Below are 23237 nucleotides of genomic sequence, written 5' to 3' on the forward strand. Positions count from 1 at the left end.
CCTTCACTTATAACTTACCTAGGGCAGACTGGATCAACTCTGGTACGGACCTAGGAAGCGACCATGGTATACTACACATAATGGTGGAAACGACAGGGGGGGAGGTAAAGCATTTCATTTACATAGACTGGGATCACTTTAGAAAAATCAGAAAGGGCAGAGCAGACACAGATAGAAAGGGGCGCATCACACTACAAGAGTGCGTGGCTTAGCTTAGGGACGACTTGAATGCAGCAACTAAGGCTATAGAGACAGAGGAAGAGGTCGAACAAATTGATAGTAGATTGGCGCATTTGATCGAAGCCTAGCAATCGATTTTACAAAGATGGAAATCACAACGCCTAAACAGGAGACTTAGAAAACGAATTACTCAGCTCAATAAGAATATAGAGGAACACGCACGATATTTGCAGAAACAAAAATGGGATGAGGTGTGTAAATGTGTAGACGGAAGGATAAAACGTGGAGGCAATTGGAGTCTGCTCAGGCATCTGCTCAACGAAAAACGGGCTAAATCGAATAGACGTACGGCAGTGGCGAAACTGGTACACCAGGAAAGTCAGACTGCAAGCGCAGAGAGCATAATGGAGCGATTGGCTACTAAATACTTGCCTCTCAGGAAAGAAGATCAGGATATGAGTTATCCCGATTACTTAGGGGTAGAATGCAAATATATGGATCAGGAATTCACCGAAAGTGAGGTACGCACGGCACTGTATGATCTGAATAGTAGGTCAGCAGCTGGCCCAGATGGCATCTCTAACAGATTGCTTAAGAATTTGGACGACGATTCAATAAAATATCTGACCACATACATTAATGGCCTATGGAAAGATGGGGTATATCCAGAAGAATGGAGGACGGCTAGTATTATCTTAATACCAAAGCCGGGCAAGCAACTCAACTTGGATAATCTGAGGCGAATTTCTTTAACATCATGTCTAGGGAAGACAGTGGAGCATGTCATATTGAACAGGTTAACGAAATATATGGAGGACAATGACATCCTACCGTACAATAAGATTGGTTTCAGATCAGGCTTGTCCACACAAGATGCCATTTTGTTAATCAAACATCAACTGCTATTAGCTAAACCAAAAAACACTCGAGCTCTCTTGGGGTTGGATGTCGAAAAAGCTTTTGACAGAATTAAGCATAGCGCAATACTTGAAGTGATTTCCGAACTGGGATTGGGGAGAAAACTCTATGAAGTGGTCAAAACCTTTCTTGGCAATCGTTCAGCTCACCTTAGATTCGGGGATATTAAATCTAAGAAGATGGATCTCGGTGACAGAGGGACGCCACAAGGGTCGGTCTTGTCACCTATGCTTTTCAACCTGGCCATGTCAAAAGTGGCAAAGCGACTAAAAGGGATAGAGGGCATTCACCTTACCATCTATGCAGACGATGTGACTATACGGACCGCTGAAGGAAGTATGGGACATGCGGAAAGCAGACTTCAGAAGAGCATTTATGAGGTAGAGTCTATTTTAGAAGGCATGGGACTCAAATGCTCTGCTAATAAGTCTGAACTCCTTGTACTCAAGAACAGAAGAAAGGGTAGAAAACCGAGGGGATACGTTCCCGAGGAAGAACCCAGGTTAGTACTAACCACGAAGGCAGGCGAATCTATTAAGCTAGTAGAATCCATTAGAGTCTTAGGGATATTTCTGGAGGCAAACGGGGCAAATGGAAGAACAATACGACACATCACAAGCAAGACTGTGGAGGTAATAAGACTGCTAAGGAGAATCACTAACCGACACAAAGGGCTGGGAGAGGAGAGCGCCATGAGACTGGTCCACGCTTTCACCTTGTGTCACTTCTCATATGTAGCTGGGATGCTCACTTGGACACAGACAGAGATAAACACGTTGAACAGATTAATTAAAAGGCTAGTCAAAACAACAGTGGGGTTACCGATTAACACTTCGGATAACAAATTAATGACACTGGGGCTCCACAACACAATAGCCGAGATAATTGAAGCTCAGCAACTTGCCCATAGAGAGAGGCTCTCTGGAACAAGGCCAGGTAGAGCAATACTAGAAGAGGTAGGATGGTGCCCAACGGAATCCAAAATTTCAGGTGAAGGCACAGTAGAACTAAAAGATAGCATAAGAGAGGTAATCAAGACGACTCCTTTCCCCAGAAATATGTACCCGGTGCGCAACCTGGAAAGACGAAAGGCAAGGGCCAAAGCTCTCCCGCAAGAGATAGAACATGACAGAGAACATGCGGCATTTGTAGATGCTGCGTGGGTCAGAGGAAAGAAAGCCTTTACGGCAGTAGTAGTAGATGCAGATGGTCTCACTAGGGATGCTATTACAATCATGACTAAAGACACGACAGTCGCGGAACAAGTAGCGATAGCATTTGCTTTAAGGAATAATAAGTGGACGAAGATTTGCAGTGACTCTAAGATGGCTATTAGACACTTTACCAATGGCTTTGTAACCAAAAGGGCTGCCCAGCTGATCGGTCAGTTGGACAGCCAAGGGATCGAAATTCGCTGGTTTCCTGCGCACATGGGGTCTGTCGATCCATCTCGAAAGAATTTAAACGAGATGGCTAACGCAGCTGCACGAGGACTTACTATCCGTGCACTAGGTGACCAGGACCTTAATAATATACAGGAGGAGAACAGGGACCAATTACTAACATATAATGAAATCACGAGGCATTATTACATGAACAGAAGGGAATTCCCAGTGCCACACGCTAAGCTTCACAGAGCTGAAGCGGTGACTCTGAGATTGTTGAAAACAAGAACTTATCCAAGTCCATACTTTGTTAACAAGATATATCCTGAAAGAGACATACCAGTCAATTGCGAGAAGTGTAATGGCATCATTACTCTGGATCATATGCTTTGGCAGTGTCCTGTGACTTTCACAGAGTGTGACAAGGAGAGAGACTGGTGGCAGCGAGTCCTACACAGTGGAGGTCTTTTCGATCAAGCACAGGCCGTCCAGAAGGCCCATGATACGGCAGTAAGGTTAAACCTTACTGTCCCGACGTAGGAGCCGCCTGCGTCAACCTAACGGTTGATCTTCAGGACATTAAATAAAGTTCATCATACCATACTGTTTCAAGTCGTGGGACCACAGAAGCTGCCTAAGTTCCTCGTCAGGCACTATCACCAGAGAGCAATAGCTGGCCGTTCCTGGAGACCAAAAGCAGTAGAAATGGATCTGTTATTTTTCGAGCTTGGTAATACAGCGACGTCTCTGCTGTACCAAGGCCATGATCGGCACAATCCTACTTCAAACAGTTATACAGACCTTACCCTCTGGACAGATGTGTTTTTATGCGAAACTGGAAATAAATGTATGTGCTTCCTGAGTGTGTCGTACTCCGTGCACCTCAATTCTGAGGTAATGAATTAATCGAGTAACTTCATAAATGATGGCAAAACGTAAGCGCTATAGTAAGCCATTACTCTAGTGCTCGTCAACTATGCATCCTTCCGAAATACCTGACCTTTTTACCCCCATGTCAAAACTAATTCCAGAAGTGAAGTATCATTGATGAACATTTGAAAACGCCATAAAGTTGGCTGCTCGAAATATCGTAGAGAGATGCATCCTAGATAAAGAAAAAATTGTCCCATGTAAAAACTGTGGTAATGCATTAACGTTGCCGTGGAAAAGAATAACTGGTCATTTTACTAGGTGTTTTGACTGGCTCAGCCCAAAATAGTTGTTTTTCATAAACTAAATGTAGTGTTACTGATTCTCTTAATACATAGGCAAAATGTGAATATTTAAAACTTTACCATACATGGTACAAGCCAGGTCAAGCCGAGTCTTCGAGTTTTTAGTCTGCAACCTAGACATGTGTAACTCGATGTGAAAAATAAATGGTGGTTTTATGTAATTTGAGTTTTTCGTTAGTTAAGAATTTGTCAAATGTAAATTCAGCGGTGTTTAAAAGGAAGGTTTAGCTCGGGCCCTACTCCGACGCGGCCTATTCAAATACATGTAAAATGCTCCAGCACTTTTCTGAGTTAACCCCTGGACCCATTTTAATGAAATTTGTTCTAATTGAAGGATAAAGTTCAATTCTAGTGACTAGAATTCTAGGGCCTCGGTGTTGTCAAAAGTATTTTGTAAAATTTGAAAGTTGCGAAAGAAATAGAAATACGAAGTTTACTAATTGATAGCTGTGCATCAAAAACAGATATCATCGTTCTGTGATCGGCATCTATAGAACATTCAAAGTAGAGAAATTCCATGTGTCAATTTATATCTTACATGAAATCGTGACGTCGTGTACAAGGATTGTGCAAAACTGTAATCCATATTACATTTTTTTACATTCAGGTGTAACTTATGAATTCTGTCCACTTTAGATGCGCTATTGTAGGCAATTTACAGAATTGTGATATAATTTTTCTTTATTGAGTTTCAGTGTTGTAAACTTGATAGCTTCGTTTTCTCAAAATTTGCGATTTTTGTCAACTTTTAATAAAAAATGACGACCTAAATGAAAAATTCAGAACCAACAGTCACTACAGTTTGGCTTTTAAATGCAACAAACCTCGTCAAAATTAGGGCAGTGGTCGCCGAGAAAAACCAATTCTTCTTTTACATGTATTTATATAGGAGCAACCGAGCTAAAGCTTCCTTTAAAGTGGTAAATTCGAGAGAAATGCGTGAGCATTACACCGCGCTTCTTTGGGATGCCGGATCCGTTACCAATACCGAGTTCACCACACTGCAATGTGTTCCTGCAGAGCTTACTCCCCACACGACGTGCCTGTTCAAAATACGAATTGCAACTGACGGCTGTTAGGCGCAGTCCCCCGTAATTTGCACTTTCCTATATATATATATATATATATATATATATATATATATATATATATATATAGCTATATATATATATGTATATATATGTGTGTGTGTGTGTGTGTGTGTGTGTTGAAAGGGGGTTTCGTGAAGCTTGTCCGAGACATCGTCGCAAGTAACTCTTAAGGACCAGCCCTAGCTCTTGGTAGCTCGGGTGTCGCGCCGCAGCGCTTGCAATGCACAGAGCGCACTGCATTCATATTCCCCCTTACAATTGCTCCGTGGCCAAGAGGAGGCATCCTGGCGACATGAGGTGATGACACGATGAGGGCGTCGTGCCACCGCTTCAGACGGCTTACGTGAACTATCTCGCGGTCACGGCGGCGCTTGTCCGATGATGGCGTCACTGGTTCGACCACATAGTTCAGAGGCGATGTACCCTCGGCGATCCGGTACGGACCGTGCTATTTCAGAGCAAGCTTTGGGCTAAGGCCTGGAATTGGAAGGTCAGCCGAAGCCAGACGTGCGAGCCCACGGCGAAGGACTGTGTGGGCTGACCTTTGTCGTGGCGATCGTTTTGGATGCCTTGGTTATCCGACGTGAATGAGCGAGCCAATTAACGACACCCTAGCATGGCGAGCAGCTTGTTCTTGCTGGTTCTTGACCAGCAAGCGGAGGAGAAAACATCTGCAGGTGAGGCGCCCGTACAATGGCTTCTGCAAAGGTCAAAGACGCCGTTACGGGAGCCGGCTGACACGGAGGCTTGGAGGTGGAAGAGATTTCGTCTCTTGCTTCTGAATCGTCTGTCGGATCGCTGGAACCAAATTCTGAGAAGCCTTCTCCGTGGTAGGCAAAATGTAGAGCTATCGCGCCACTCCCTCTCACACAAATCCTTTTATCTGCGTCGACAAACTTGTCTGGTAGCCGCCAATATCCACTGCTGCTATAGCGAATCTTCCGTCGATGGTGAGCGCCGAGCTAAGATGCCTTGACGGGCTGTCGGGCGTCTTCGACGCGCTGGAGATAGGTGGCGACGTGACGATTCTCATCATCGGTGACGTGCGGCAGCATGGCGTTGAGAGTCGTCATCGGGTTCTTGCCGTAAACCAGCTTGAACGGAACGGCGTGATCTGTGTTGTCTCTTGCGCCGCCGTATTGTAAGTGATAGTTACGTACGGCAGGACGGCATCCCAGGACGGCATTCCAAGAAAGCGCGAGTTACGTTAATCAGACTTTTGCTGCCTTCTTCACCGTCACTACAACGTGAGATCTGGTGGAGCTACTTTACGGTCATGTACGGGACGCCTCCGAGAAGCAGTTATCCAAGCCCAGACCGCAAAGACAACACCAACGTCATCACGGAACATCGAGGAAGCCGCCGCCTACAGCAGCTGCCTGCGCAACACGGATTTCTGCTAGAGACGACCAAGAAGGTCGTGGCCAAGACAGCCCCAATGGCAGGCGCAGCGTCCCGAGTACTTCTGCAGCAGCCCAGGGAGCCACCGACGTTCCGCGGTTCCACATTCGAGGACCCGGAAAGTTGGCTCGAGACGTGTGAGAGGATCGCTACGTTTAACAGCTGGAACAGCGACGACAAGCTGCGACATCACTATTTCACATTGGAAGACGCCGTCAGGACGTGGCTCGAGAATCGAGAAGCCACCTTAATGACGTGGGGCCTTTCGGAAGCGGCTTCCTGCAACCTCACCCAAGCTCCACTAGAAACCCGTGTACAGCTTCGCAATGAGACCATAGCGATCTTCACAGAGGAGATGACCTGTCTTTTCCGGCACGCCGACCCGGAAATGTCGGAGGAGAAAAAGGTCCGCTTCCTAATCCGTGGCGTCAAGCAAGAACTTTTTGCCGGACTGATTCGCAACCGAGCCAAGAGCGTAGCCGAGTTTTGTACAGAGGTGTCGATTATCGAGGAAACTCTGGAAATGCCCACTCGGCAGTATAACCGACAACTGCTCACGCCGCAGTGCGCCATCCAAGGACTGGGTTCCGACGACCTTCAAGAGGCCATCAGGGACATTCTGCAGGAAGAACTACGCAATGTCTTGCCTTCGTCGCGGCCTCAAGTGGCCGCCACCGCCGACATCGTGAAAAGAGAGGTTCAGCGATCGCTTGGAGTTCCATAGGTGCAACGACAACTACCGCAGCCCCAGCCGGAAGCGATGACCTACGCAACCGTCACACTCCATCATCTCTTACCGCGACCACGATAGGGCCCTTTAACGCCGCAGTTCCTTTGTCCACCGCCGCCGACGTAAGCACAGCCACCCGTCGCCCAGCGCAGCTACGCCAGGAAGACGGACATTTCGCGAGCTCCCGACCACCGCCCGCTCTGAAATCACTGCGGAGAAGCCGGCCATATGTACCACCGATACCCATACCATGACTTCGGACTGAGAGGTTTCACCGTCAACGCGCCGCGTCCACAGTTTGGGGTGCGCCCACGTGACATTGCCAATCGCCAAGGCGTACGGAATGGTAGGAAGCCGAAGCTGGGGGTCTCGCGGTGCCCACGAAGGCAAGGAAGCGCCGGTGGCAGAAGCGCGCTACATGTCCGGAGGTACCGGAGGCGTAGCATATTGGGTGGTTGTTAGCAGCGCGCCAAGGGTTTGTGCCTTGCTACTGTGCACTGAAAATGGGAGTTGCCGGTTGGCGAGGCAAAGGCGGAGGAGAGCACACCTGCAGCGAGGCGCCTGTACAACGGCTTGAGCAAAGGTCAGAGACGCGGTCACGGGAGCCGGCTGACAAGGAGGCATGGAGGTGGAAGAGATTTCGTCGCTTGCTTTTGAATCATCTGTCGGATCGCTGGAGCCAAATATTAAGAAGCATTCTCCGTGGTAAGCAAGATGGAGAGCTGTCGCGTCACTTCCTCTCACACAAATTCTTTTATCTGCGTCGGCAAACTTGTCTGGTTGTCGCCAATAACCACTGCTACCATAGCGAATCTTCCGTCGATGGTGCGCGCCGGGCTAAGATGCGTTGTTTCCGTATCTCGTCAAAACTTGGGCAGAAATTCATAACTTCGGTCACGGTACGCGGATATTTCACTAACAACATTTGAAATACGTCCTCATCAATTCATTTCGTAATGTGTTTTATCTTGTCCTCTTCTGCAATTGACGGATTCACGCGCTTACACAGGTTATTGACATTTTCGATGTAATGCGTGAATGTTTCACCGTGACGTTGCGCACGCCCCCGTAAGCGTTGTTCAGCACGAAGCTTGCACACAGGGGAGCGCCCAAACACTTTTGCGAAACTTGTCTCGAATGCGCTCCATGTTGTGAAATCGTATTCAAGGTTCAAAGGCTGTTCAAATAGGCGGCGCAGGCCCACTTGTTGTGCTGGCTCACCCATTCGTACGATGACTACCGATCCTCATCCTCATGATCATCGGGTGCCCCTAAAGGTGACCGGATCTCGCTGGCGCAACACACCACAAACGTTGACCGCTGGAGGCTGTGGTGTATCTCCTTGGTTGGTTTCGTCAGGCATGGTCGCAGCATGGGGTAGCCTCCGGCTTTGAAGTTCCAGTTTTTAAGGTTACCCACCACCAACACCAAATGAAAGGGGGTTTATTGAAGCTCATGCAAGGGATCGAAAGTAGCTCGCGACCCGCCTCCCTACACTTCGCACGGCGTGCACGTTCCGCGGAAGCGGACGAACCATGATATTTGCCCTAAGGTTCCCGTTCAACTCGCGTAGGAGCGCCCTATCGTGCGACACAGCCACCGATTCTTCAATTGACTCTAAAATATACCTACCCGCTGGTTTACCTAGCAACCGCTTCCTCTGTGCAGTACGCTGAGCTTCGGCAATTTCATCTAAAGTATTATGCAAACCCAGTCGTAACAACATATCGTTTGACGTAGTCATAGGCACACCAGGCGCAGCCTTGACGGCTTTTCTGGTTAAGGCTTCCAATTTATTTTTCTCCCCCCTATTTCAATTTGCATACCTACCACATACGAGAAATGACACATTATAAATGCGTGAACTAAGCGCATCACACCTTCTGCTAGACCCCTACGCCAATTAGAGATACTTCTTATAAGTCTTATGGCCTCCTCCGTCTTCTTGGTAATACGCTCAATGGTTCAAATGTTCGATCCGTTCGCTTCAAGAACAAAACCCAGGACCCTGATTGCTTCAACTTCGGGTATCACGGACCCTTCCCTAGTATAATAAAACGGTGATCCTGCTGCATTTCCGTGGGTGGCGGACATGAATCACTCATATCCCGACAGCCTGATGTCAGATGATAGGGGCTCGCAGATGACGATCATTGGGAACTTATTCTTGAACACAAACTGTCAAAAGTCCGACATGCGGGACTTAAGTCCTCTGGCGTTCCTCTGAATTATCGACGCGATCCGGATTTCGTCAGGAAATGACGGCGTCTGGAGAGCCATGATTTCAACCAAGAGCTGCAAGTACTGGACTCAAAGTGTCCAGCACCTGTAGTGCGCTTTGTGCATTAGAAGATTTGATGTTGTTAAGTACAACACGAATGGCATTCACGAGAGACGCAGAATGTTGATCACCTGGAGAACATCAGCCGGCGTCGCTTCAACAGTTATGGAAGCCGTCGAGGTCGGTGGGTTTTGAGGCAACTTAGCACGGCGTTGTGTCCTCGTTAGCTCAGGCCATTTTTCAGTACGAGCCAGCCTTTCCGCTTCGTTTGCTTTCCTTGTATCGGCATTCGTGGTACTATGCGTTGATGCGGCAATCCTGCTGACGGAAGGTGGCGTGTCACTATCTTCAGCTGTGGTATTTTGTGAAAGTTTTCATTGTCGATGCCTACATCGTCGAAGAGCTGCAGTAGCCTCTCGATGCGTTAAATCGTCCCGCACAATTCGTTTGAGAATCGCGAATTCCTCCTGCACCCGCGGGCAATTTTTTGATGAGCCCTTGTGAGCACCACTGCAGTAAGGGCACTTTAGAACATCTGTGCTGCAGACGTCTTCTGAATGGAACTCAGAGCACCGCGGGCACACGGCGTTGTTCACGCAGACACCCTTTAAATGGCGAATCTTGCAACACTTGAAACACAAGTGGAGCGGTTTCGGCACGAATGGTGGTATTGGATGGCGCACATGTCTTACTGTGAAGTGGGAAGGAAGGCTGTCTCGTTTAAACAAAATCTCCCCACAGCGTGTGTTTGCCAGTTTGAAAATTCTTGTAATGAAAGCTCCTTCTGTGTTTGGTTTGATCAGTATTAGTAGGTCGTCATTCGGTATGGCAGCATCAACGTCATATTTGACGCCCGCGACACCATCGTTGCCTGTAGGGATCACTGATCGGAAATTTACATTGTCGATGTCACTTATAATACGTAGGCGTTGTATGGCGCTGCGATGTAACACATCAACTGTCATGACGTTTTTGCGCGAATTTATTCTCACGTCTTCAATCACATTTGGTGCGATTTTCTCAAGCAACGAAGCGAGGACCTGCCCATTTAGTAGCCGTAAATTGGTCGCCGGGTCCACGGACATGAAGAGGACAGTGTGTGGCCAGAGCTGCGGTCCACTCTTCATGGTAGAAGCACTTGGCAACGAAGATTCCTTCAGTAGTCTTATTTTTTGCTCATCATGACCTTGCCGTCATCGTAAGACGAGTCGTAGCTGTACCAGCATAACTCAGTGGCGTCGCTGTGTGTATCGCTTGACGCGCATCTATGTTTCCTGGACGCTATCCGAGCTGACGGCTGCGCACCAGAAAGGTCCTCGGAGATCCCTTCATCTATTGCCGCAAGGAGGGAACCGCAGCTCGCAAAAATGCTGGGAAAGAAAGCGAAAAAACAGAGCGAAAAGTACAAGTGTTCTATGAAAGAATCAATTCGTCCTCCTCCCACTCTGAAAGGTATGAGTTCACTGGCTTGCAGACGAGAAGAAGAAACAATGGCGGACTCCACAGATTGCAACGCGTTCACTTGCGTGCTACCTCTCGGAAAAGTTTGTCTCGCTGGTGTAGCATACCGAGCAGTAGGCGTATGGTTCTCTGCGGACCAAGCGTCTCACGTTTTCTTCGATGTTCCTGAGTAGCTTCATTGGGTGGCCAAAGTAGGCATCCAATTGTGGCCAAAATGCTTTTCTCTGTGTTTTTTTTTAATGTCTGTGACCCCACCCCGCAAAAGAAAATCATTGTTGCGGCGCAGCGAATTGTCGCATGGTGAAAATTCGATTTTGTTACTTTTTCTTTTGCGGAAAGTAATGGGTCACGGGACGCTTCAGTTGCCGGATACTCTGATTATAGCGATAACATCGTGACTGCGCACCGCATGCTGTATCTGCGAGTGAAAGCGTAGGGGGGATAACATGAGCGAGCCGAATATGGTGGCTCAGTCTTCTGTGCACAAGGGAGAAAAGCGGGTAGGAAGCGCGCAGCCTTTTGTCGCGTGCGATACGACAGGAGGAGGGAGGGAGAGGGGCTGTGAAGGGTGAATGTACAGTTTCGCAACATGTTTATTTGCCTTGTATGACGCATTATATACAGTGACTTTTTAGATACGTAGATTTCTTGGAGACATATACAGCATATTTAAATATCTTGTTGCGAGGTTTTGCGTATACGTGCAGTGAACTTTGTTTCGAATGGCACTTTTTGTCCTTTATCAAGCTGTATCTTGGCATTTGTATATTCCATTGTATCTTCGCATTTCTAACGTACGAGGGCAAGTCAAATGAAAATTGCCAACCCACCCCGCGCAATAGTTGTCCGGTTCATTATGTGTGAGGCATGTGCGAAGCACGTAGGCATCTTTCATTTACAAAAGTGACACGCAGTCGTAAGAATAACGGTTCTTTAATGCTCTCATACACTGCGTTGAACATGGTTGCGTGACACAATGTACACTCCAAACGTTGAGCAGCGTGGTGTCGTGAGGTCTTTGACAGCTAAATTAGTCACCGTATTGCTCCAATGTGCGTTTAATATTGTATTGCATTGGCCACTGTGAAGCGTTGGAGCAAACGGTTCAAAGGAGGACGTGAAAGTTGCAAAGACGATCCAAGAACGGGCCTAAGCCACCGTGCAATAACATTCAACACAATTGCAATGGCTCAGGAGCTGATTACACGAGAACGGCGGATAAGCATCGATGAATTGGCAGGGCGTGTGAACATCCGTCACGGTTCGGGTCACACCACAATTCATTAACACTCAGTTATCGGCTCTTGTGTGCGCAATGGATGCCCAAGATTTCGAACCACCGTCAAAAGACGCAGAAGTTTTGTACTGCCTTGACTCATCTAATCCGGTGTCACAATGAGGGCGAGTACTTTTTTACTGCAGTTATGACCTGGGACGAGTCTTGGTTGGTGCCACCACTACGAGCCTGAAACACGACGGCAAAGCTTACAGTGGAAATTTTTGAATTCAATATCCCCAAAGAAAGCAGAGGCCGTCATTTCTGCAGGAAAGGTGTGGGTCCCTCGACAAATTCGATAAGGAGGAGGCCGAGCTACAACGTGACCTCCCCCCCCCCCCGGACGAAAGCTCTGGCAAAGCCACTGGCTCCAAGGTCTCTGTTGATCGCAGTCTCGGTTCGCGATAGTGGCGCCCGCCGCTAAGCTCACTAGTGGGAGATTAGATCCTCCTACTCCTTCCACTACAGCTGCGTAGCTGACTCGGGCCGCTCACCTGCTACGTATTTGACTCGGGCTGTTGACCTGCTGCGTCAAGCTCCTGCATAGCTGGCTCGGGCCGTCGACCTGCTGCGTAGTTGGCTCGCGCCGTCGACGCACTGCTCAACGAGAACACAAAAGTACCAAGCTAGGTCCCTCGCTTCATGCAATCAAGAAAAGGAAAAGACAAGAGTCTAGTTATTATGTGTGATGCTCCTAATTTAGCCAATAACGTAAAACATTCGTCCCACATTACACGTAGCAACTCTCAGCCCTCTGTCTGCACTAAATTTCAAGTTGATGATTTGTACATTATTTTCGAATTCGGGGAACCACTGCAAATAACGGCACTATGACACTCTGAAACGCTTGAATACGTAACTTTCTGTGAGAGCTGCAATTAACCTACACAGATCAAACATTCATGGCTCGATTTGACAAACATAACAGCGCTAACACTTGCAACTCCACAGGAACAAGGATGAGACACAACGCTTGTATCTCGTCCTTGTTCCTTTGTGGTAGCATGTAGTAGCGCTGCCATATTTGTGAAATAAAGTATGCACCAACTCGTCCAGAAAGAATTTATAATAAAATTCACTGCTCGTCCCTCAGAATACGCTACCTGCTTCAGCGAAACAAACACTCGCCCATTTTACCAGCGAAGCCGGCTAAAATCAGCTGCATGTCTTGTGTGCCGCATGAAAGATGAATGACCGCGACGTTCAATAATTGTTTTCAAAAGACGTATTCAACGTGCACACATCAACATTTTCGTCGATGTTCCCGACAATTTGTCCCTTATATCCTAAAGCTATGACATCTCCGCAGTTTTTGGTCACCTAACAGAACTGGGCAAAAGTTATAAGCATTTCATATAATGTCTCTAAACGGGCCGTAAACCAGGTGCTCGCAATTTTAATTTAACCTCTGTTCAATACACAAGCTTTCCACTTTGCCATAGCATTCTCCCACACGTGCTCACGATATACACTTCAACAGTGGTCGACTTTTGTTAGAAAACCGTGAAAACTAGCATAAGACGTTTTCGAGCACGTGTAACGGATTCCATGTAGAACAAAGGCGCGAAAGTAGCGCGATCAAGAAGAAGAAATAGGCTGGCGTGCATTTACATGTGCTCTTTTCGACCACTGGAAGCGAAAGGACAAGGTTCCCGTCCATCTAGAAGACGACTACAAGCTGTCTGCCACCCTCGCTTCGACGTAGATAAATGGCCTTTAGAGAGAGATCAGAAAAGGCGAAGAGGATAACCAGGCCTGGGCCTGGAAGTATATTAAGGCGGGCTGCATTACCACCGCGAACAGTCCCCGTTCATAGCTCGTATAGTAAATAAGTACCTTCAAAGCCCAATCGGTATAACCACAGGACGGGCAGAATGCGCGACGCTGCTCGAACTACGTTTTATTTGCTCTTTGTCTTCCACTTGGCCAATGTGCTTGTCGTTCATACCGAAAGTGATCAAGGTGAAGATACACGCGTTGACTTCCCCGCCCAATGTACGGACATCCGACAGGTAAATTGTATTTCATTTTCGAAAAGCAGTGTTGAAACAAATCCCTCTGTATTGTACGACATACGAATAGAATACATAGGAATGTTCATAAATTAAAGGAAATAGGCAATAGTGCGCAGAATCGCAGCCAAATTTATAAATGCTAGAATCCGAATAAGTCATTTCAAAAAACTTTGCCCTTCAATGCTTCTGCACATCGAAATCGCGCAGTAGGAAGATGGAAGTGAGGACCGCTTAACTATTGTTCGACAATCGCGCTTGGTGACTTGTGTGGAATTCTGTGCGTCGGCCAGACCCTAAGGGCGCTATTCAGGAAGGCCGGAATTTGGCGCAATTCGGGATGTGACATGTGACCAAACTCTGGTGACGCCCTGAGATTAACTACCGGTATCAGGACCTGTTTCACCAATATTACAATTAGCTCAGTCACGCATGTCGGAAGGATCTTCAGATTATCTTCAAGCATTCACAGATGATTCTCTACACAGCGACGGCCAAGGAACATATGCAGCTTCTTTCGGCCCTTCGACTCAAGTACGACGCATATTTCGTATACCCAATCAAGTCTCGTCATCACCTGTGGAGCTAGCAACAATTATTCTTGCAATGAAATACGTGCAAGATGAATTCAACCCGCACCGAAGATTGCCATTTTTACGGATTCCCGCGCTGTTCATAGCAGATTACAACGCAGTCAGATTAATTGGCCAGTTGTGCGTACCATTACTGATTCTGTAAACGAAATTTCATCAAGGGGGGTATATCTCGTTGCTCAGTGGATACCTTCGGACGTAGTCATAGCAGGAAATAAAGAGGCCGGTCGGCTGGCTTCAACTTAGTGCAAGCTTGATGACGCTCGTCTGCTGATTCGTCGACACCTACCCAAGCCGCATCCCGAACAGCGCGCCGAAAATGGAACGTTCCCTCCCGTGCTTGTGGTCGAGGCTAGCCTCATCGCACTAGAGCGCAACTACTCAAGCTAAGTTTTGTCTGTGTGAACGTTTGTACAGACTTGGACGTTTGGCCACTCCGTTATATGGGGCTTGCGCTTGCTGCGAGGCACTTCGGCGCCTGTTATCAAAGTGTCCCGCATTAAGTGCGCAGCGCATATTGCTAGTGCCTTACGATGTTCTTAGTCTGCGGTGTGCGACACTCGACAAATTTTTGTACCGCAGTGGTTGTGTGTCTCGACGCGATCATGCTCATCGCGCTCTCCTTGCTTTTCTAGGATGAACCAAATTAGGTTAGGCATTGTAACTCGGACACTATGTATTCTATTTAATATTCTTCAATAGCCTGCCCCCCTACAAAAGCTCGAGACCCCATCGCAAATCAACGTCCAACCGGTGTTCCTCCACTTTCGCTAAAATTCACGCCGTCACTTAGAAAAGCCCCTTCGCGGCTACTGAGTGCACTTCTCGGTTGGTGCCAATGACCCTAAAGTTTACTGCTTTAGCTAGCCTCTAACTTTCTCTCTTCCCTGCAAGTACCGCCTTTTTAACGGCATAACCCTGCTTTTCAACCTCTCGCATTGTGCACACAGCGATTTGTACTTCCTTTGGAAAAATCCGCAGGTCGATGAACCTTTGGCTGTCTGCTTCCCGATCACTGTCCCTTAACCTTGCAGTAGGTCAGTCCATCCGCCTATTATCACCGCTAGGTGCATTTCCTCAATTTTGTCCCACGTGCACTCCTTAGCTTTCGCTTTCACAATCCCCATTGGTTTTCCCGGAAGCACGCATACTGGACTCGCTCACCTGCCCCTCCCCTCTCTGTTATCGCTTGTTTTGCTTTACGCATGTTGGAATCCCCAACAAATAATTGGACGCTTCTAATCCATCTTTTCGACTAAACCTGCACCAGAGGCGGCGATGCCGTCCCCTTCTGTCTTATCCTTGCCTTTCGCTTTGTTGTTTTCTCCTACGTCAGTGTTAGCCCCTTCGTTATCCCCACGGACGTTTTCGCTACTGTTTACCGGCATGGTGGTTTCACCTTGCTTAGTTGTTCTCCTTTGAGAGGTAGCGCCGTTCGCAGTGCTCACGTCGAAGCATTCACCATTTCATTGCGAGATGGTGGCCCTCAGCTTAATTTATACCTTGGCTAGCTTTTCGTATACTTCCTTCCTCTACTTCTATTCGCTCTTGAGTTCCATTTCTAGCTTTCCAAACCTCTTAGCAAGCATATCCTCCTCCTGCTGTATGTGGCCTAGGCGCGACCCTAGCACACACATCCTACAGATAAAAGCTGGTCAGCTCGCTTCGCATAATGTCTCAAACCACGTTTCTTCCAACACGTAACAGCACTCTCAATCGCAACAATGCACACGTGAGTTCCGCCTAGTACCAACCATCAGCTTGTACTAACAAGGCGTAATACAAAGTGACCACACTTATGCAAAACAAATATAATTATTCGTTACCTACTTATATCTAAGCAAAAAGCCTTAGAGAACGAAAAACATGAAAAATAACTTATAAACTTCCTTGGCCAACCTAACACTGCAGTAAACAAATGAGCGAAGAATCAAATAAAAAATTCGGAGTTGCGCCGGAAAAGCGAAGTACCGATTGCGATAGCAAATTAGTAGATAGCTGTACGAAGTAAGGATAGTAGTTTAATTGGCCGTATAAACTTGGAAACATTATCTTACGAACTAAATTAAGAATAATATAATGCGCAAGCGCGTCTCGACGAGGACATAGAAATAGACACACGGACACAGGGCTGTATTTGTGTGTTTGCTTCTTTCTACGTCCTCGTTCAGTCGCTCTTACACATTCTATCATGCATTCAAACCAAGTAGCCTATCAACATGTTTTAATTAATTAACCAGCATGGTGTACAGCGTGGGCAGGAAAAGATGAACGCACATCGCTCGATGACATCGGAAACTTTCTGTGAAAACACTAGAGTCAGGAATCGCAGCAGTAACCGCAAACTAATTGACCTTCGCGCATCACTCGAGAGAGGCGAGACAGGTTATGGATGACGGAAACGCTACATCCAAAGAAGCGCACCTGGGATCGAACAGGAACGCACTCAAGACCCGTTCTGATGGCAGAACCGATAATGAGCGCAGAGGGAGTTAATGTTCCCGCTCTTTTTCACACTGGTTCTTGCATATCGCTATCGCGGGCGTGTTTATAATGAGTGCAAGCGCAAAAAGGCCGTGCTGCGGTAGGAAGCTACGGTAGGGACCTAGCGGCCTCAAAATTCTTTCAAGCCATGTAACCGCAGATGACGGTTGCGTGCGCTATGGTGGCAGAACAAAGAGGCAACGATTTTTTTGGTTGCCCGTCTCATCTTCTCATTCTGCTTGACCGAGATGTTTTCTATTCATTTTTTTTTTTTGAGGACGTAGGACCATGGGCTTCCTTGGAAGGGGCTTCAGCCTTCCTGTCGAGTCCGAAACTACTCTTTTCGCAAAGGACAACTTACCTGCAGCCACCACACCCCACATTACGGCCGTCCCGCAGGCCACCCTTCTTTACGCCGTGAGGGAGGCCCTCAAAACCTTTCAAGGCACTTCTCAGTGGAACAAGAGCGCGTTCTCAAACCGTTCCCTATTAAGGGCTTCGCCTGCGAAGACGGACATTCTGGTACAGCGCGTCTGTACAAGCGTTGCGCGTCATTCATGGTGTAACGCGCGGCCGCTCAGCGCGCACAATCGAGCCCTGCTAGACCAATGCACGAGATAATCGACAACTGAATAGTGCGACCGTTTTAACGTCTGTGGGCTCCTCCGGTTTCTTTAACGCCAAAGAAGGACAGCAGGCTACGCCTTTGAGTTCGCAACCGTTAACTCAACGACGTCACGGTGAAACATTGTCATCCGCTACCCGCAGTTTCCAGCATAACGTACGCACTGTGTAATGCCAGTTTTTTCACAACACTTGTCAACGCCCGGTGCTACCCACTGATGTGAAAAGCCAAAAACTACATTTGTTTCTCGCAGTGGATTCTCAATTTCTTCGCCTGCCTTTTGGTCTGTAATAGGCCGAGTTAATATTATCAAACGATGGACTAGTTCTAAGGGTTGCAAAGTATCTGTATGTTCTCAGCTGTATCTGAATCATATACCTTTGTTTAACCGTATGTTCGAAGAGCGAGTTGGTCGACCCAGGGATTTCGGTTCACAAAGAAAAAAATTCTGCTTGCCACTAACCAAATCAACCTTCTGAAATTAGTTGTGGACCACCGCACGCAGAAGCAGAATTTAGAGAAGTTGCGCGAGATCACTTTCCAGTCGTGGCTGCTTTTTACCGACTGCTAATTGCATACTGTATAGACATATCGCAGCCGCTGAGTCATCTGCGGCAGAAAGGTCAAAAACGGCGATGCGACCGGGATGATAAGCAAGAAGCTTTTGATGCACTGGAAGAGGCAAATGACGGTAACGCCTTGCTTCACGTGCTTTATCTTTCCAGCCCTTTTCTTCTGATCTTTGACTCCAGTGAATACTGACCTATGATACCTCGAGCCAGTGTTCTTAGACGAAGCTAAACTCTCACTGATTCTTTCTGTAACCTGTTCTTTCTCTCACTAGTTCAATTATTCTGCAACCGCGAATAAGGGCAAGGCTATAGTGTTTGCATTGAAGAAATTGGACGCGCCTTTATATGACACTCGCCTTTTGTATACAAACTGTTCACGAAGGTTTACCTGGGTTTAGTGGCCTGAAAATTGTATCGCGAAGACTCATGCGATTTGCTCATACATTGCAGAACTATGGCTGCACCACTGAACACAAGAAGGGCTGTGCTAACACCGTTGATGCATTTCTCGTGCAGCACTTTCTTTGAACTCTCTAGTAGAACCTGAGTAAACCGTAACGGTTGCAACTTTGCACATGAACATGTTCTCACGCAGGGGCACGCTGATCACTAAAAAGGAACATCTCGCCGAATAACAAGGCGCTGGTTTGTGCCGCAAGGTGCCCGCAAAGCTGGCATTAGAAGGGGGGCGCAGACAAAACGCTGAAACAGGCTCCTACCGTCTCGAAGAGGAACGCTTGCTGTTGCGCTAAACCTCTCAGACGGTCGAATAATTAGGTGGCTCACTGTTTCATGTCGTGTATCCACAGAACCTTCCTAACTTCCTCGTCAAGTACTGTCATCAGAGAGCAATAGCTGGCCATTCCTAGAGGCAAAAACTGTTATAAATCATTCTTCATAGTTTTTTCGAGCTTAGTAATACAGCGACGTCTCTTCTCTACCCGGGACAATATAGGAACAGTCCTACTCCAAGCCATTATAAACACCTTACCGTGTGGACAGATGTGTTTCAATGCGACACTGCAAATGAATGCATGTGCTTCCTCAGTGTGTCCTTCTCCGCACTGCTGGACGTCTCGCGAGCGGCGAGCGATCCCAGTTCAAAAAGACAGTAGGATAATTTAAGTCTCTCGTATTTTGGGACGTTCTGTTGTCTGACATCTGTTGCCTGTAGTGTGACGTCTTGTAGTACTTGATCAATAATTAAATAAAGGTTGACAGAAACTTCTTTAGGGCCATATAATTGGTTGGTATAATAAAGTAAAAAATGAAAAGTAAAAAAAAGCTTTCCGCCGGGGATTCAAACTTTCGACTTAACGATGCCGAACCCAGTATCTTGCCACTGCACCAGCCGAGCTCTCCTTTTCTTTCATTGTATTTATTACAGTAGCAGTCAACCCGACATTCACCAGTTGTGCATAGTCAGAGAATGGAGGGCACAATGAAAGTCACGCGCAGGAAAGGCAGCGTTCATACTATGGGTGGAAACGTTAGTTTCACTTTAGAAGGGTGCTAAGGACAGGCACGTCACCAAAATTGGGCACGAGCACGGTTGCATATTGAGTCCATCATATACATGTTTTTGGTGTAGTGCCATTTGGGTGAAATCTACCTTGGAGGTACAACTGTTTCTGGGTTTCGGTCCATCATTCGCGTTTTCCAGAAAGTGTGCATTCCCATGACGAAAAACACATCAAAAGGTGCTCTAGTACCAGAGTTCGGCAGCACGTATCGCACAGTATGAGTGTTAATCTCGAGCTCTTTTTTTAAGGTCCGTTGCAGGACATGCCGAAATAGGATGCTGTCGGTGCAGCTAATAAAGCATTGCTAATTCTATTCGGCCCGTCACAAAGGCGACAGTTAACAGAACAGACAAAGATACCCCTTTCCTGTAGCCATGTTTTTACCGGTGTGGTTGCACTATGAAGTTTATGAAAGAATGTTTTGGAGCAAGGGGATATACATCTTACGAACTCGCTTAACTGCATCGTGAAATGGCCATTTAATGTATAGTAATGGTAAAATGGAGGCGGAACTAGAATGGACAGTAAATATTTGTATAACGTTTTACGCGACACAGAGTACAAGTATTCTCTCGAAAACGGAACTGTCAGGAAACGAACCCCCAAGTAAACTTCTTGCATGAACCCCCACAAGCATGAACGTGAAGAAAAATTATAAGAAACAACTAAATCAGGTATTGCATCAACAAGTGCGACTTGCATGAATGATCGAATTATAGGATGCGAAGTGACGCGAAAAAAGTAGAAACGAGACACTATTTGCCGCACATAAATGTGTACTAAGCACTAACAGGCCTAAAAATATTGTCTCGCCTCATGGGCTCAAAACTTGATGACCATACGAAGGTTAAAAAAATTCAGTAATAGCATTGGATGTAGAGCCTGGCACAATGAATAACTTGCAATACACAGTGGATTTTCGTTCGCATGAAGTTACTGCAGGCTTCGGCTTTCCCAAAAATAGAAAGTCTGTTTCCAACTAATGTCTTGGTGTAACATTGCAGGGCCGAAACCCGTTCTTTCCCATCATCATCATCATCATCAGCCTGGTTACCCCCACTGCAGGGCAAAGGCTCCTCCCATACTGCTCCAACTACTCCGCTCATGTACTGATTGCAGCCATGCTGTCCCTGCAAACTTCTTAATCTGATCCGTCCACCTAAATTTCTGCCGCCCCCTGCTACGCTTCGCTTCCCTTGGAATCCGGTTCGTAACCCTTAACGACCATCGCTTATCTTCCCTCCTCATTACATGTCCTGCCCTTGCGCAATTCTTTTTCTTGATTTCAACTAAGATGTCATTAACTCGCGTTTGTTCCCTCACCAAATCTGCTCTTTTCTTATCTCTGAACGTTACACCCATCATTATTCTTTCCATAGCTCGTTACGTCGTCCTCAATTTAAGTAGAAGCATTTTCGTAAGCCTACAAGTTTCTGCACCGTACTTGAGTACTGGACACACACAACTGTTATATGCTTTCCTATTGAGGGATAATGGCAGCCTGTTGTTAACGTTTTACGCGACACAGGCTGCCTGGGAATGCCCCCAAACGCACCCCAGCGCATTCTCATTCTTCTGATTATTTCAGTCCCATTATCTGGATCCGCGGTCACTGCCTGTCCTAAGTAGATGTATTCCCTTACCACTTCCTGTGCCTCGCTACCTTTTGTATTTTTTCCAGTAGTGTGCGCTTAGTTTATACGCATGTAGCGGCACGCCAAGATACTTTGGCGAGACATCAGTCCACTTAGCGCCTGCAAGCTGCTCTGGTGTATAGCACCATGAGCCAAACCATCAGCCTGAAGTTTTCGGGAAATTCATTTGTGCTCCTGATACGCTGTCAAATTCCTCTATTGTTGATACTATATTTTCAACACTGGACTTACCCATGCAGAAGAACGCTAAATCATCTGCATAAGCTGAGACTTTACCTAATTACCCAGTATATTGAAGCCATAAATGTCACTCTACTGAATTACGCTTAAGCATAGCGGTTCCAGGTAAAGGGCGAATAGTAGTGAGGACATCGGGCATCCTTGTTTTACTGAAGAGCAAATAGAAACGGGTTCGGAGAGATGGCGACTAATACCTTAACGAGTAGTACAACAGGTATAGCAAAGCCTAATGGCTTTAAGCACAACGGTGCCAATATTTGCATGTTCCAGAAGAGAAAATAAATAGGAGTGGCTGACACGATCACAGGCTATAGCAAGGTCTACCTGTAGCATTTCAAGCTGCTCAGTGGAACCGTAACAGTATTGAAGAAGTGTAGGGGCGATATGTATGTTGGTTCAAATGGATCGGCCCCTACTTCCACACGTCTGATAGGAACCAATTAGAATTGACATCGCAAATTGCAATCTATTAGATAAAACTTTTGCAAAACTTTTATTATTCATGTTTGACAGTGTGATTGGTCGGTAGCTTTCAACAGAACGCAGTTTCTTCTTATCTTAAGGTTTGGGAAATAAAACTGTGTGAGTTTTGCGAAGAGATTGCGGAAGCGCGTCCACCTCTAAACTAGTAATAAAAACTTCCAATAATATGGGACTGACAATTGATTTGAAAGCTTTGTAAGATTCACTTAAAAGTTCATTATGGCCGGGTGCTTTCGAAAAATGGCAGCTGATCAATAGCTAGCTCAATCTCTTGCATAGTGAGGGCACCACTTGTGAATGCACAGTCATCATCCTGTAAAGATTTTACAAGAGGCACAAAATTCTCTAAGACTTTTGCATCGTGATCGCCGGGAGGGGCAATGAACACCACACTGTAGAAAGTTTAGAACTGACAAATTATGTCATTGGTATTTGTTCGAAGACTACCTTTAGAGTATATTTCCGGAATAACTATGTAAATAGCGTTACGTCTCTAATGAAGCAAAGCTTGACGTGTTGGCTGCTCATAAGCAGCGCACGCCTCTTTAGAGATTGAACTCGCGCACCTCTGTAAGGCAATGCGCCATACTTTTGCAACTGCCATTTAAGATCTTCTATGTCAACAATATAAGTGTATGGTATTTAGCATTCCATCTGCTAGCTAAAGTCTTTATAGGCCAGTAAGCAATATTTTTCTCTATTGTTTCTATAGAATGCTTTCACCGATCCAATTTCTGTAGCCCTGTGCGAACCTCTTGTTTAAAACGTTCCCAAGCAGGAAATAACGGCAAGTCAGTAGAAAGAGAAGTTCTTAGGGTCAATTAATAATTCTCGATGTTTAGGAGCTCAGAGTTAGGTTCCAGAGGGCCCACTATGGTCGGTAATTAGTTCCAGATTTCTCATCAACCTGCGCGATAGCCATACAATGATCAGACACCCAAACTGGGATGGCAATACAGGACAGTCCACGGGAGAGGAGTGATGAAAAAACATCAATTCGATCAAAGCGAGATCCCACACGCTTATATCAATGAGCCCTGCTTCTTTTTCTAATATGTAAGACAAAATTTCACCACTGCTTTCCCGCTGAGA

At 46.6% G+C, this 23237-nt stretch overlaps 2 protein-coding genes across 2 annotated transcripts in view; one reads left to right on the forward strand and one right to left on the reverse strand.

Annotated features, from left to right (window-relative positions):
- The window catches only part of LOC142563834 (uncharacterized), a 165469-nt gene extending 147319 nt beyond the window's left edge, over positions 1-18150 (reverse strand). The window contains exon 1 of the mRNA XM_075674483.1: positions 18136-18150. The gene's annotated coding sequence lies outside the window, so the exon portion shown is untranslated. The remainder of the gene's footprint in view (positions 1-18135) is intronic.
- Positions 13743-23237, forward strand: part of LOC142563833 (uncharacterized) — a 91043-nt gene continuing 81548 nt past the window's right edge. The window contains exon 1 of the mRNA XM_075674477.1: positions 13743-13970. Coding sequence (XP_075530592.1) covers positions 13833-13970 — 138 coding nt within the window. The 5' untranslated portion in view covers positions 13743-13832. The remainder of the gene's footprint in view (positions 13971-23237) is intronic.

The sequence above is a fragment of the Dermacentor variabilis genome, chromosome 11 (genome assembly GCF_050947875.1).
Source record: "Dermacentor variabilis isolate Ectoservices chromosome 11, ASM5094787v1, whole genome shotgun sequence".
Classification (NCBI taxonomy): domain Eukaryota; kingdom Metazoa; phylum Arthropoda; class Arachnida; order Ixodida; family Ixodidae; genus Dermacentor; species Dermacentor variabilis.